Source organism: Urocampus carinirostris, chromosome 11 (genome assembly GCF_059441175.1).
Source record: "Urocampus carinirostris isolate Australia breed hairy pipefish chromosome 11, RoL_Ucar_1.0, whole genome shotgun sequence".
Lineage (NCBI taxonomy): Eukaryota > Metazoa > Chordata > Actinopteri > Syngnathiformes > Syngnathidae > Urocampus > Urocampus carinirostris.
In genome coordinates, this window is record NC_142359.1 from 8,098,952 (window position 1) to 8,115,592 (window position 16,641).

A 16,641-nucleotide genomic window follows, 5' to 3' on the forward strand; every position below is an offset into this window, starting at 1 on the left:
CTATTATGTCTTTCTTAAAGGCAATAGTTGGACGAACAACTTGGTATTTTTTTCACCTTTCCTGCTTGCACCGACCTTCTTCGGAGGCATAATTAGGGGCTAAAACACCCGTACGCCGCTCAGCATCGCACCCTAGCGTACCGGCGTTCAAACTCCGATTTTTTGACCGAACAGCGAAGCAAGAATTTCTCAAAATTTTTGGTCGGACTCCGATTCGTCCGAACTGAGAGGCGTTCGAAAACCGAGGTTCCACTGTATATTAAAAAAGCAAATCCAGTACAAAATTGCTACATGGCATGCACAATTTGAAACAATCAAAGAACGTATTAAATACGAGGAAAACATAAGTTGACAGGTATGTCGGTTTGACATCAATTGCTGTTTACTGACTTTTTTTTTGCAACATTCATAAACTGAATTTTATTGACTTTTTTTGCATTTCCCTCACTTGCAGATTAATACATTAGTCATTTCTTTAAAATATTGGATGATGCTGGAAAAGACAAGGTAAGAAAGGGTGCATAATGGCGATAACAGAGTAGGTGTCACGACCCTGTCCTTTTCCTCACCTATTTGTTTTCTTAAGTATTGCCTGAATCATTTTAAAGAAGACCTCACTGCGATTTGCTTCACGCAAACCACATTCCATCTTTGGCCCCTGAGCTTGTTTCTGGAATTAAGATGTAATCCCAATGGCGGGAGCTAAATTAAAATTCCCTGGAAGAGTTAGTGGATTCTAAGAATTCTGTCTGCATAGTTGTAAAGACAGTCAATGTGATATAGCTTCCTTGTGATATGATGACACAAATTGCCTCTGGTCACATATGCTGCTTTTGTGACTGCTTGCTTTATTTGGCTTTATCCCGGTCATGGATGTTGTCAAGATGTAGGTTTCAGTTCCATGAGATTCACATTCAGAGCGAAATTTTGCAAAAACCAAAAAGTCAAATATCCTCATCATGACCCGTCCTGTGGAAGCGCAAATAGTAAAAGGCATCGATTTTTCCTGGAAGACGCCTCTGCACGACCTAAATGAATGCTGTTTAGTGGGAGTGGGTGGGAGCGTGTGGGTAATGCAATGCCACACGCTGCAGTGACGCAAGTCACTGACAACATGAGTCATGCTGTTCGATTGTCTGTTTCAAGCACCATGGAGCTTATTCGGCTCCACGAAAGGGTCACAGAGGTTTCCCTCCTTTAACGGAGCTTAATTAAATGAGAGGAATTACGACAGGGTCGCCATTCAAATCAAGAAGGTCGGAGGAAGGGTGACTTTCAAAGTAGGAGAGGTGACACCCACACTTCAGAATTGAGTAAGACTTAGGCCACCAACAATTGAATCAGGTGCTCCCCTTCCAAAGCAGGAAATGTGTCCCACGCACAATTGAATCAGTCTGAGGAGGGGACTTGCATAGCACGGAGGGCAATCCTCTCTCCAACCTGACTAATACCGAGGCCCACCCATACTTGGATCAGGTGTATTAGTGGAGGGGGAATTTGGAAGCAGGAGAGGCAACCCTCTTACCTCGATTTATATAATACAGAGTTTCCTTCACTTGAATCAAATGTCTCAGACGAGAAGGATTTTCACAGCATAAAGGGTGAGCCACTCGCGTCTGATTTGAATAATACCGAAGCCCACCCAAAACTGGATCATGTGTGTCGGAGGAGGGAGATTTCCAAAGTAACAGAAGGCAACCCAAACCCTCAATTTCAGTAAAAGTTGCCAATCATGAGACTTGAATCAGGTGTTTTAATACTGAAACCTACCCACAATTTAATCAGGAGTGTCAGATATGCTGCACTCCCAAAGCAGTAAAGGTGTCCCACTCACCTCTAACTTGAAGAATACTGAAACCCAACCGCACTTGAATCAGTCTGAGGAGAGGGACTTCCAGAGTAGAAGAGGTGACCCCCTCATCACCAACTTGAATAATACCGAAGCCTAACCATACTTTTATTGGGGTTAGAGGATCTACTACTATTATTTGTATAATACAGTTTCCCTCACTGGAATCGGATGTATCAGACGATTAGGAATTTCAAGGCATGAGGATCAACACACTCACCTTCCATATGAATAGTACTGAAGCCCAACCGTAGTTGTATCATGTGTGTTGAAGGAGGGGGGCTTCCAAATCAAGAGAGACCAACCCATACCCCCGATTTTAGTGAGAGTTTCCAATTATACCTGTAATGCTCATAAGCACATGAGGCCCTAACTTGAATCAGGTGCTTTCATAATGAGGCCACCCACAAATGATTCAGGTTTGTTGGACGAAGGGTACTTCCAAAGGATGGAGGACAACCCAACCCCCTTAGAATACAGAAATACTGAGGCCCACCACACAAACTTGAATCAGATGTGTCAAAAGGGGAGGGCCTCCAAAGCATAGCCCTAAAAATCCTAACTTAATAAGAATTTCCAATCATCATATCTGCAGGTATTTTAAGTTAGAATCATGTGTGTCAGATGAGGGGGACTTCCTAAGCATGAGGGGTTGCCCACTCACCACCAACTTCAAATGTATCAGAAGAGAAAGGTTTTCAAAGCAGATGAGGCAACCCCATACCCCATATTTTAATATAAATTTTCAATCATCATACCGGAAATTACGTGAGGCCCACACATTAATCAGGTGTGTTGAAGAAGGGTGAGCCAACAAAGCAGGAGAGGCAACTTCCTCACCTCCCATACCAATAGTGCAGAGCAGATATCTGGAACCATTTTGACCCAAAGAAACGTGAAAGCACAATACATAGATTTTATTATTAAGTACAGATTCACACCATATGATTCAGGATAAAATTCGACAAATCCGCTTAACCTGCTCTCCAGACAAAAGCTAATTCTTCAGTGCATTTTTTCACTGTGTGAAGTTTAATAATGTATGAACTTATAATGTGAAAGCCTGTATCCTATATAACAAAATATACCACTTAAAATTTGTCTTGTTCCTGCAGTTACCTAACATAGCTGAGGTTCATTTTGACCATTTGTCGTTTTTTTCTTAAATGATGGTTTTAAAACAAGGTGCGAGCAGAGTTCTTTTCTAAAACGGTGAAAATAATACTGCAAATGAGAAGTCTATGGAGGAATTAAGCATGCCCGCAAGGGGTGCCGGACAAGACAGAGAGTGGACCGTGTTGTGCGTGCAGAGATCTGCCCATCCCTACCGTTCACCCAATCAAACTGCTCTGGGTGCTTGGCTTATGTTACCAGGTGTTTACAGATTGTTCTGTGGGTTTTCATTATAATGTGTCTCAACAGTGAACATTCATTGTGTAATGAGCTTCCATATTATGGATTTCTTAAAGATGTCCAGCCAAAACTGGGTCTGTTGGTGTAACACAGTAAATGTTAAGACTGTGCCATATAAATTCTGGACCAAACCTTACCGTTTCCACTGAGAATATTTGCACGGCCCATATTTTATTTCCAAACCAGAATATTCACGAAAAGAGCAATATCTGGCTCGCAACCGATAGGTTCACCACCCCTGGTGTAGTCTCCGGTCATCACCTGTGGGTATATAGCCGGATTTACGCTGCAGAGCTTAATGCTCAATTCCATTTTTTGGGGTGAAATCTGATGTTTTTGTGAGATAGTTCATATTTCCAACTAAATGCAACTTGTATGTGATCTACTGTGTGAACGCGAAAGAAGAGGAGACATTTTTTAAAACTGCCAGGTTCCGATAAGATCCTTCTAGTTTGACCAGGATAGAGTTGTCCCCCTAAATATTAGCTAAATCCAAAATTTCGCTCTTCCTCCACTGAATTCTCTCCATAATTTGGTCCGCCATGGTTGTTGATTTCTCTGCTTCCTACCACCTCTTTGAATGCAGAAGAAGGACGTCTGTCACCTACCTATGACTTGCAGGTCGCATTAATGCGTGTCGACCGTTCACACAGCAGTCGTATTCTAAAAGATGTGATATGTATCTAAATTTGGGATCACAAATGATAGTGGCCTGGGTCTGGTGTGAAAAATTCGGGTATGTGACCGACTTGAACAGATTGGATACAGGCCGCGTTATAAAAATATCTGTTTTTCCTGCAGTGTAAACGTAGCCTATGAGGCCCACATTCAGAACCAGGTGTTTTGGAGGAAGGGGACTTCCCCTCTACCCCCAATTCATATGTTTCCCAATCCTCACATATTTGCAATGCACATGCGTCCACACATGAGTCGCCGCTTTAAAGTTCAACTGCCACGCCGTTTAATTTGGTTAAGGAGGCAATGTTGACAGATTGTCGTTGTGTTTGCTCATGCAGTGGGCTGTTTGCTTATGTCTGAGCCAGAATGGGGAGAGGGAGACAAGGTACGTGCAGCGAGCCATGCTCCATGATCAGAGGGATTGGGGGGGAAGGTGACCGGAAGGAGGGTCAGTGTAGTAAGGCGCCGGAGCAGGAGTCGTTGTCGTCGTGGTGACATATATTTAATGCATTCATCGGGTTGAAGTTCGCAAAGGTTAAACCTGTCAACTGCGTGGCCACGCACAAGAACCCCCCTCCCCTAACCTCCCTGGCCCTCTGTCACAACTTGTGTGAGTTCATTCCTCTTGCACAGTTCTGGGCCATCTAAGGTCCGATTCTCTGGCACAACAAAAGACAGGAAGTTGACACAGAAGAATGGAGGGTCAGAGCTTGAGGTCTGTTGGGGACACCGGAACCCAATTTGGAGCTTAGAGCTAGGCTCTGGAATTCTTTATTCCTTACTCAACAGTAACAGGAATAGGGCGACCTTGCCGTGATACTCGGTTACACCATCTGACGGGGTGTTGAGGGAGGGAACTGGGAGGTATTTCAGGACAGGAACGACGGATGTGTTCAGAATTATGTCCAAAAATTAGGTTAGTTTGGGGTTTATTAGAAATGTCAATGCTTCGACAAAAGCAAAGTTTGAAGGATATTATATTTTTCTATTTTTTTCTCAATGACAATCCTTATTTCTAACCTTCTTAATGTCTTGACTATACTTTCAATTTATTCTGCAACTCATTTGATGAATAAAAAATTGTGACTTTTAATGGAAAACACCAAATTGTCTGGGTGACCCCAAACTTTCGAACGGTTGTGTAAAATAGATAAAGATCTCCTCACCCATGGTGGGATAGTCTCTGTTTCATCTCTAGACCTGGGTCCTCTACCAGAGGCCTGGTATTTTGTGGGTTCTCTACCGTTCTTAGTTATTCCTAGGACTGCTCTTTTCTACATTAAGGTTTCAGATGTTCTTCCTGGGATCTGCTAGAGCCACTCTTCCAGTTTAAAGTAACTGCCCTGAGTGCCCCCATTACTGCAGGCACTAGGTACTTCTCCAGTTTATCTTGGTCCTTCTTCCTGAAGTTGAAGTCATCTGGGTTTTCCATATATTTTATCACCATCTTCTTCTTCTCTTTGTATTATTTGTGATTGCAACATCCTTTGCTGTCTGGTAATCCTGGAAGGGGGATACCACATACGCGGTCCCTTCTCAAGGTTTCTTCATTTTCCTCATGTTGAGTTTTTTTGAGTTTTTCCTTGCCCTCATGTTGGTTCCAGATCAGGGGATGGTGTAATAATAGTCTGAAAAAAATAGTCTGTGTAATTTCCTGTGAAGCCCTTTGAGACTCTTTGTGATTAAGGGCTATACAAATAAAAATGACTTGACTTGACTTTGTCCACCACTATGTCCTCTGGTTATCAAGGAGCTGTTTGTCTGTCTGTAAGACAAAGTCCTACAAGATCTTGGCTCTGTTGTTCTCAGTGATCTTCTGTGCTATGGCCCACCGGGATTCAGGTACTTCAATGATTTACTTGTTGCTGATATTTCTTTTATATTTATACAGTGCTGTTCAAAATAATAGCAGCGGAATGTGACTAACCAGAATATCCCTGGTTTTAGTATATTTTGTAATGTTACATGCCAGACAAGTTACCAGTGGGTGCAGCAGATTCTCAGAAAGCAAACTAGTACTCATAATAGGCACGCTCCGAAGGCTGTGCAATTGGACAAATAGTTCAAAAGGGTGTGTTAAAAAAATTAGCAATGTGGCAAGCAATCTCTGAGTTCATCAAATTTGGATGAGGAAAAAAAAAAACATATGAATCGGGTGTGAATCAGGTGGCACCTATTTAAGATGAAGCCAGCACAGGTTAAACAAGCATTTGAGGGAAATGGGTGGTTCAAGACACTCCTCCGAACAACAGCGTTCTTTGATTAAATAGTTGATTGGAGAGTGAAAAAACTATAAAGAGGTGCAAACAAATGTTGGCTGTTCAGCTAAAATGATCTCAATTCCTTAAAATTGGTGAAGAAAAAAAAGAGATATGTGGAAGAAAACTGAAGACAACTATTAGAATGGACCGGAGAATAAGCAGAATGGCAAAGGCTCTGCCAATGATCAGCTCCAGGGCAGTGTGAGGGCTGTGTGAAGCTAATTTATTTTCAAGAATCCCTTGCAAAAGCCCCATGTTTAAAAAAAGGCATGTGCCAGAAGAGGTTACAATTTGCCAAAGAACACATCAACTGGCCCAGAGAAAAATGAAGGAATATTTTGTGGACTGATGAAAGGAAAAATTTCCTTTTTTGGTTCAGGGGCCACAGAACGTGTGTGAGACAACCCCAAACTCTGAATTCAGACCTCAGTACACATTGCAGACAGTGAAGCATGGTGTTGCGAGTATCATGGTTTGGGCATGTTTCTCCTACTCTGGTGTTGGGCCCATTTATCTCATACCAGGGATCCTGCATCAGTTTGTTTATGTCAAGATACTTAAAGTATCTTGAAGAGGTTATGTTACCTTGCTGAAGAGTACATGTCTTTTGAAATTAGTGTTCCAACAAAAAAATGACACCAAACACACCAGTAGACAAGCAATACTTGGTTACAAACCAATAAAATTAATGTAACGGAGTGGCCAGCCCAATCACCAGATCTCAATCTAATCAAAATCTCGTGTTGTGATATAAAAAATGCTATTTGTGAAGCAAAACAAAGAAATATAAATGAATTGTGGAAAGTTGTTGAGCAATCATGGAGTGACATAACAATTGAAAAATGCCACAAGTTGGTTGACTCTCTGCCACACAGATGTGACGCAGTTATTAAAAAACTGTGGCATCATGAAACTAAATATTAGGATTGCTAAATCCTACCTTTTTCGGGAAATACAAATTAGTTTAGAGTTTGTACAGTCAACAGCAGACACTGCTATGTTTTTAAAAAAACAACTATTTGCCCAATTGAATGCTGGGTCTTGTTTGTTTTCTGATAATTATCTTGGCCAGTCCTGGTGATCTTGTCAGAAAAACTGTTTAGGGCTCACTGACGAAGTGATTTTGAGTCTGCTTTCATCATTTTAACGACCAAAAAAATCATTACGCAGACCTTGGTAGTTGCCATTAAATATTGGTCCTGTATATTGATGCAGAAAAAAACAGCACATTGCAAAACACACAACTATTCACTGCAGTCCAGCCAACTTGTGTCTTGTTTCATTATTGAATGTTCATTATTCAGTCCGTTTTGTTGTTTCTTTCTCAATCAGTCTGAATTCACCTTTATGCAGCACTGGTCTTTGTCATCAAATTATTGCGATGTTGTTGTTTGTTTAATTTTAAATCCACCTTAACTAAAATGTATTTATCTGATCACTAGCTTATTGCGGGAAAGGGAAATCCATCGGCTGACGATGACACGGTTGGTATGTGTTGTAGTAATTCTGCAAAAACAATGATGTAATCAGTGGCGCCTCAGTGGTGGGACAAAACTTCCTCGGCATCCATGCGATGCACTGATTAGAGTAGCCGCACTTCCTAGTGATGGACGTTTGCCAAATGTCACACACTTTCCATTTCCAGTCCGTCTCCAGAAACACAAGCCATGACCTGAACTCATATCTCTGACATGGTTTTTTAAAAAATGACATTAAAATCGTATCGAGATTCAATTCCTGTGAATACATCACGAAAGATTTCTGATTGACAAAAATGGACCCCGGTGCCAAAAAACAAACACACCACTGTATGATAACCCGTGTCCACAATTGTATGTCCAAGTGAAGTGACTTGTGGCAACGATTCACTCGCATCCTTTCACGATCCAAGCAGCTGTATGTCCCCAAATTGAAATGCGCATTAATTCATCAACTTATTGTTGCATCTTACGGTACATCACCATCTGATTGCCTGGAAATCAATATCCTCTTTAAAATGTTACTACTCCTAAACCATTGGAATTAGGATTGCCTCTATTATCATTGAAAACAGCGTGGTGAACATTGTGTACAACATTAGTCATGGCACACAATAAAGAGTTAAAAGATAAAAATATGATAAAAAGAATGTCAGGATAAAAAGGGAAACATATTTACAAGGCAGTGCTTAAAGACTGGCTTAAGTTGTGTGTCAGAATGCAAGGGTGCAATGTAATTTGGCAGAGGCATAATTCCAAAATAATTTATTAATAAGATATGAATTCCTGTTTTTCTTCATATAGGCAAGATATTTATTTGTCAGTCTTGTGCGCTTGTTTAGGATAGTGATCCCCGTTGGGGAAGAAACTCTCTCAGCCTTTGGGTCTTTTTAAGGGACCCGTAGCGCCGCCCAGAGGGCATCAGGTCATAGATGTAGTGGCCATAACAAGAGGAATTCTTTATAATGTCTTTGGCTATGCACTGGAGTCCCATTTCAGCATTTAGTCCGTTTGTTTTATTTTAAGACTCATTTAGTGGTAATTGTGTTTCTTAGAAGGAATACATGTAGCAAAACCTTCAGTCCATCACACATGAACCTATTGCAGGTGAGAATGGGCAGCCACACCGGTCGATATACAGATGCTGCTCCCTGCTGGAGTTCTAGAGAACTCTTATCGAGTTTCAACCCTTGCACTATATACGACGTGTTGGTGTTTGCGTGTGTGCTTTTTTGGATTGATATTTCTAGTGGTTAACGGTTTTCATTATCTTTATTATTTTATTCCCCCTCTTCTTTCTCGTAGTTGTAGTAAACGCTCATGTTAAGCTTGAGATAATGGTTTAGGGTTATAGTAATTTAACATACCCATCATTTACACAATGCTCAAAGTAAACTGTTCACGGTTCTCAGATCCCTTTACCCCCTTGGTTGTGAGGGTACTACTTCCTGTGGTGTGTCTTGGGCATATGCAGCCTGGCAGTGCACATCCCTCTTAAGGCCGTTTTTTGGGGGTAGAAGTTTGCTCCCTGACATGATTTAGATTCAGAAAATGTATGGTCATTGTTAAAGAGCAATAAAACTTCGTTTGGAGCATCCAGTAATTCATTCAGTTAAAAATAAATCAAAAGATCCACGGAATAAATATCCAGAATAAATATCGATAAAAGGTAATACCTTTGATTAACCCAATACAAACGTTAAAAATGCCAACATGGTACAATGCAAACTAAATAGCAGCATAGATAGATCAGTCTATGATGAAGTGCAATTGTGTCCGACTGTCATCATCGTTCTCTCGGGAAGTATGATGGAATAAGTGGTGAGTAATGATTATATACCGCAGTAGTTCAACAAGTTCTGTTATTGTCAGTTTGTAGGTGTGATTGATGTCCTAAGTGTGTGTTCAGGGTAAAGAGAGGGGAGGGGGGATTATGTTAGACTTACAACCTGTGGATAAAGGCTGTTGGCCAGTCGAGATGCTCTAGCCTGTACGGTCTGGTATATCTTCCATGAAGGCAGCAGGTGGAAAAGGTGGATATCAGGATGGTGCTCTATATTGTGGACTGTTATCAGACAGCAAGTGGTGTAGATGGTGCTGATCTCGGTGAGAGTTGTTCCTACAATTCTCCCGGCAGCTTTCACCACCTGATGGAGCTCCTGCTGACTAGCCTTACTGCAGCTGTAGAACCACATTAAGCATCCATACCTGAGTACACCGCTAATGGCACAGTAGTAAATGTTTATCTTAAGAGCTCCTCAGATTCCTTAGCTTCCTCAGGTAGTATAATCGCTGTTGTGCTTTTCCTACTGCTGAACCAATATGGTCCACAAAGGACAAGTTTTCTGTCACTGTTTTTCAGGACTAAACAGAAGTTTAAAACTTCTCACCCTTTACACCTTATTGACAATAGTGAGAAGCTGATGTATGATGCCCTTCTTTCTACAAAATAAATAAATAAATTATATGAAAAAATAGAGTAGCGGACTTGTAACACACCCTTGGGAAACTCTGGTGTTAATGACCAGGGTGGAGGAGATAGATGTCCCCACCATGACCTGTGTGTGCGATGTGTCAGGAAGTCTACGGTCCAATTTCACAGGGCCGTGTTGAGTCCTAGTTGAAGAAGTTTGGACCGGAGTTTCAACGGCCGTATAGTGTTAAAAGCCGGGGTGTAGTCCACAAAGAGAAGCTGTGCATAGATGTTTCTGTGCTCCAGGTGCACCAGTATTTTTTTCAGCACCGTGACAATGCCATCTTTGGTTGACTAGTTCTCTCTGTATGCAAACTGGTGTGGGTACAGGAAGGGTGGTGGAGCAGCTTTGATGTGTTTGATAACCAGTATCTCAAGGCATTTGGCAGGTAATGAAGTGAGAGCCACAGGTCTGTAATCGTTGAGGCATGTGACTTTTGACTGGGTACAGGAACAATGGTTGCTGATATAAAGGAGGCAGGTACCAGTAAGCAAGCCAGCAAGTTGTAAATTGAGGTCAATTTGCAGCCAGATCCGCAGCACAATCTTTCAGCACCCGCATCAGTATTCCATCTGGATCGGCTGAGTACTGATATTAATATGACGGAAGGCACATCTAACTCTATTTGTACTCTACTTGTTATTGGTGATGACAACCTCTTGTAAGTCTGTAATGGCCCAAATTCTCTCCCAGACCTGACTTGGGTTGGTGTTTTCAAACTTGGCCTCAATACCCGTGCGGTGATGAAGTATGGCAGTCCTGATGCCCCTAGTGAGGTCAGCACTAGCCTCACTTTATGCCTCCTGGTCACCTGCGCAAAAAGCCCTGTCCCTTACTCTCATAAGTTGTTTAACACCCGTGGGAGATGAATATGACGGCACTTTAATAATAACAGTTCTGCTCTCAGTTACACATTTTCTCCGTTACCTTAACATTTTTGCACCAGGAATTGTTTATGTAAATGCACAGTTCTTGGCCAATTTTTCTACCAGAGTCCGCCGGCCTGGCGGCGTGGTATGCAGTGTGGCTAGCTAGATCGCAAACCGCATTTTGAATGGAGCTGTCCAGAGAGGCTTCCGTGAAAATCATGCATGAACAATGGTTTGGCGTTTTTCGTCTAGCCTTCTGCAGTCGTAAAATAAGGGTAGTAGGGAGTGGTGGTTTAAAGGGGTTAGCCTATAGCATCTGCCTTTCTTCAGCCTCTTCTCCCAGTGCTCCTTCTTTTGGCGTGCTAAGCTGGTGCGCCAGGGTGTGGATTGAATATCTCCGGGTAGGATAAGATACGATTATCTGTTGACCTCCGTTAAGATTCAAAAGTCCATCCCAGCTGTACTGATGGTTTGTACAGAGATAAATAATAACAAAGCAAAATAATAAATAAACAAAATAACAGGAGCTCATAGCAGCAACTGGGTCTGTTCGTGCTGCCATGTTAACCATATGCATGATTTAAAAACCAAACAAAACAGATATTACTAGTCTCCATGGTTACCAGTAGCAGAAGAAGCCTCCTGCTCTGACTCTGAAACAGTACCATCATCATCTGGTTGCTGTGTATTTTGGTGTAAAGCGTCCTTCTGCTCTTCAGAGATGAGCCAGATTTTGGCATTGACTGGCAGCGGCGTGTCAAGTCAAGTCAAGTGTGTGTGTGTGTGTGTACCATTACTGACAATAGTTCTAAAATCACTCGGGGGAAAACTCTTTCTTTACACAATTTAGAGTAGGCCTGTTTTAGTCATAATCACATCGTACAATACATCAATTGTGCCTTTCATATTTTTCTTGAAAAACAACATTAAACCATTTGCTTATTTAACAAATTAAAGGCTCAAGGGCTCTCTCTCCTGTCTAGGACTTTGCGTTTAGTATATTTTTGTATATTCAAATTATCAATATATTTAAAGGAGCTGTACAAAATTGGAAACTTTGTTACTCTCTGCTGCCATCGCCTGGCTAAAAGCCATGCTTGCAGATTTAGTCAGTTCGTTTATGATGCACATGGAAGTGCGTGCATTTCTTAGATGCACTTGAATAAACATTTCTCTTTTCATCTTTCTTGGGCTTTGGGTTGGACTTAACTACAAGGAGGTACTTTCTTACGTTTACCATTTTTATGCTGCAGGAAAAAATATATTTCTCTTTTTTAAAAACATGCGGGGTAGGCGCTTGAAATCACTCTACAGCACTCCCCCAGCACCCTTTTCTCGAACCTATTGTTCTCCACCCCGAACAGTTGTGTTCAAAGTAAGATTTAAAAAAAAAGATGGGCACGATGGAAAATAAAGTCTAAGGGTCTCTTTGAAGTCAGTTGGGCATCGTTAACACATACTAACTGGAGAAAATATTTATCTTTCCACTTTTTTTAAGGACACTTCAAACGACACACTATACCATTATATTGGTAAGTAACTCGATGGATGAAAAGTGAAATGGTCACTTCCAAAAAAGATTTAAAACAAACAATTCAATAAAATGATTCAATTAAAATACCCAAATACTCCATTAATTTGTTATTTTAGGATATATAAATAAAAAAATACATACATACCTGAAAACAGAGATAAAGACATTAAAATAACTTTTTGTGTACAGATTGTGTTTTTGTTATGTTTTATCGTCATAGTTTAATTTACTATATACTTTTTTTACGTCATTTGTAGGAACGGATTTTCTCCCGGAACTTTCCTGCAAGTCAACGGAAGAAAATAAAAGTCGTACCAAAACAAAAAGTCGTGGGAAAGCAAGTTCCTCAGCACATGGACCAAAGCGATCTCACGTCAGGGGGGCAGATGACGATTGATTGGGGTGGGAGCCCCGCTGGAAATATTGATGTTTTGCATACGGGTGCCACTCTATTGACGAACGTCCACCTCGGTTTACCGCTCCCCTTCGCAGAACCTCTGAAAACCACCCTCGTCAAAGGGGACTACCAATACTTCCACTACGGCTGTGATGGACAAGATGACCGGGGATGGGGATGTGGATATCGCACCATCCAAACCATTGCCTCCTGGATAGGCTACAACGTCACACCCGTGGTCAGAAACAAACCTCCGCCAAGCATCCTGGAGATCCAACAAGCTTTGGTGTCCATGATGGATAAACCGAGCTCGTTCCTGGCTTCCAGGGAGTGGATCGGGACAATCGAAGCCTCTTTGGTGCTCTCGTATTTCTACGATGTTCCTTGTAGGTTGGCGCACGTCAGAAGCGGAGGAGCGGAGCTGGAGCAGGTTGCCGTGGAAGAGCTTCACCAACATTTTGCCAGGCACGGATGTCCTGTCATGATGGGTGGGGACAGAGATAACTCGTCCAAGGGGGTCTTCGGTGTGTGCACGGGGGATGCAGGAAGCTACCTCCTGATCGTGGACCCACACTATTATGGAGGTCCGCTACAAAAAGGAGAGGCACAAAGCCGAGGCTGGGCCCAGTGGAAACATTTGACATCTTTCAATCAGTCCTCTTTTTATAATCTGTGTTTGCCTCAGATTTGCAGATAAAAACGAAACAAACAGAAAATCTGTCTGACTGGTGGAAGATTGATTTCATTTATTTCACTTCAACTCCAAAAATAAGTTTTAGGGTAATGGGCTTAGGAAGACCCATCATGAGAGAATATGTGCTCATTTTTATAGGGACAGTGTTGGGCACGTTAGTGAAAACAAGTAATTAGTTATAGTTATTTCATTAGAAAGTAATAGCGTTACACCCCATTACTGACACCCAAAAGTCAAGTTTTTTTGTATAGCCTTTAATCACAAGAAGTCTCAAAGGGCTGTACAGAATACAGACTGTTACACCATCAATAATAATATTTAACAAAAAAATATATAAAAATAGTACAAAAATACTACAACTGTAATATTATAAAACAAAAATACTACTTAGAAATATCACAAAACTATTAATGAAGTACTACAAAAACACCACTACTATAAAACTATGATACAAAAACACGACTACAGAAATATCAAGAAAGAAAAATAACTACCGTGTATGTACTACAAAAATACTACCGAATAACTAAAGATTTACTACAATAAAAGTAGTGCTTTACTGTGTAAGTATCCATCCATTATCCATTATCTGCACCGCTTATCCTCAGTAGGGTCGCGGGGTGCTGGAGCCCATCCCAGCTATCTTCAGGCAGTGGGCAGGGGACACCCTGAACTGGTTACCAGCCAGTCGCAGGGCACACAGAGACAAAAAACTCACTCTTTCATTTGGACCAGCCAATTAACATGACATGCATGTTTTTGGAATGTGGCAGGAAACCGGAGTGCCCAAGAGGAAACTTGCACAGGGAGAACATGCAAACTCCACACAGGGGGTTCGATCTCATGACATCAGAACTGTGCTGCCGAAGCGCAAACCACTGCTCCACCGTGCTGCTCTACTTTGAAAGTAGTTAGAAATTACCATATATACTCACTATACTCATTGAAGCAGACAACCTTAAAGTGATCGAAAAGCCCGCACAATAAAATAAAACATTTTAAGTAATCTAGGGAAGGAGTGAAGCCTTCATATTTCTTGGGTTGTGCAATCTCGAGAGCGTACAAACTAACAGTTCAGATATTATCCATTTTCAGCCATTCGCCAGTTCTTTGCTTTTGTTTGGTTACCTGTAGAAACAAAATGGCGGTCATCCGACAATTATGTAATCTCCCTCTAGGATACAGGTGCCAAACAGGCGGCCCGCAGGCCAGCTCAGGCCAGCTAAGGGATTGAATCCGGCCCGCGAAACAACAACCAGAGAAGCGCAAGAGAAAAACAAGCTGCAGGTTGAAATATGTCCACTTGATGTTGCCAAAGCCAGGTGCCTCTCACAAAGACACTGTGCTTGTATTTATTTCTCTCTCTCTCTCTCCCTCACTCTCTCTTTTCCACCCCTTTTCTCCCACTCTCTGTCTCTTTCACTCTCCGTGTCTTTCTTTCTCTTCCTTTGTTGCTCTTTGTCTCTCTCTCTCTGTGTCCTTTTAACTTACTTTGCTCTAATTTCCTTTTTTTCCTTTTCTCTTTCTCATTTCCTACTCTTTGCGCTTTCTTTTCTCTTTTCTCTCCTTCTGTCTTTCTATTTCTCTTTGGATTTCTTTCTTCCTCTCCCTTTCTTTTTCCCTCTCTCACGACTTCTCTTTTTATCTCTTGTTTCTCATGCTCTCTCCCTCTTTCTTTGTCCTGCCCTCTCTCCTACCCCCCCCCTTTTTTTTTTCTTGTTTCTTTATCTCTCTTTTTCTTTCTCTTTAATCTACTAGTCCGGCCCCCGACAGAATCTTTGTTCTATCGTGTGGCCCCCGAGTTAAAATGAGTTTCACACCCCTGCTCTAGGACTAGGTGAGGCTCATGTTATGTAAAATAAAGACATTCTCAACCTTTCAAGTATTTTGAAATCGCACATCTATTTGATAGTTTTTATTTTTTTAAATTAATGACATTTTAAAAAAAATACACGTTAAAAAACTACTAAGTTTTATTGTGTGTTTTGATCAGCTTCCGCAATGTTTTCTGGAAATTATAGCAACACAAGCATGTCCCACAAGCCCCCTCTGTTGACCAAAAATCGCTACTACAGACTTAACAGTTACATATATGTTTGAAACCAGCTTCCAAGCTAAGAGTTTATCATTCATAGTTTGCCACAGTTCTGCCTCAGCATCTAAAGCGTCTTTGATCGACCACATTATTTCTTTTTAAATAAATGGTAAAAAATGAAGTATAAAAAGGACAACCAATGTTTTTTAACAACTGACTCGAGCGGAGTCGTTGTCAACCAGTGTTGGGTCGTTCTAGAACAAACGGCTTTATGCGCCGACTCTATTGAAACGCTCACTTTCTTTGTCTATCTTTATCTTTCACAATATACTTTTCTTTTTTTATCTGTCTCTCGTTCTTTTTTATTCTCATCTGCTCATTGCTATCTTTATTTATCTCCATTTCTACTCTCTCTGTATTTCTGTCTCTTTTTCCCTCTCACTTTCTGTTTTCATTTCTCATTCTCTTTTCTTTTTTATTTTCTCTCCCTATCTCTATCTCCCTTTTTCCCCTGTTCTCGCTCTCTTTGTATCTCCTGTTCTCTCTTTTATCTCTCTCAATTTCGGTCTATCTATCTTTCTGTTCTTTCTCTCCTCCCTTTCCCTAACTTTCCTTATCTCTTTCGTGTTCTCTCCATCTTGCTGTCTGGCTTGTTTCCTCTATTTCTATTATCTATTTCTCTCCCCACTCTCTTAATTGCTCTTATCTCTGCTCTCCGTTGTTTTCTCTCTCATTCTCTATCAACGTGTTTCTCCTTTTTTCTCTCTTTGTATATCTATCTTTAGTTATCTTTCTCTTTTCCTCCCTCTCCCTTTTCCTTTCCTCCCTGTTACTGTTTACCTGACTGCCCATTTTGCACATCTGGTTAGCTGCTCCTCTTGCACTCTTTGCACTACTGTAAAATACTATACATAGCCATGATTATTTAGTATATTATTAGTACTTCAATACTCCAACTC

The 16,641-nt window shown here is 41.2% G+C and overlaps 1 protein-coding gene across 1 annotated transcript; it reads left to right on the forward strand.

Moving 5' to 3' along the window:
- Positions 1 to 483: 483 nt before the first annotated feature.
- On the forward strand, positions 484 to 13,669 carry ufsp1 (UFM1-specific peptidase 1). Its single transcript, XM_088347727.1, has 2 exons — positions 484 to 507; positions 12,814 to 13,669. The coding sequence occupies exon 2, from the start codon at positions 12,910 to 12,912 to the stop codon at positions 13,648 to 13,650; it is 741 nt and encodes a 246-aa protein (XP_088203853.1). The 5' UTR covers positions 484 to 507; positions 12,814 to 12,909; the 3' UTR covers positions 13,651 to 13,669.
- Positions 13,670 to 16,641: the final 2,972 nt, after the last annotated feature.

Coding starts and splice junctions, on each gene's coding strand:
- ufsp1 (XM_088347727.1), top strand. CDS start 12,910: ATGGACCAAAGCGATCTCACGTCAGGGGGGCAGATGACGATTGATTGG.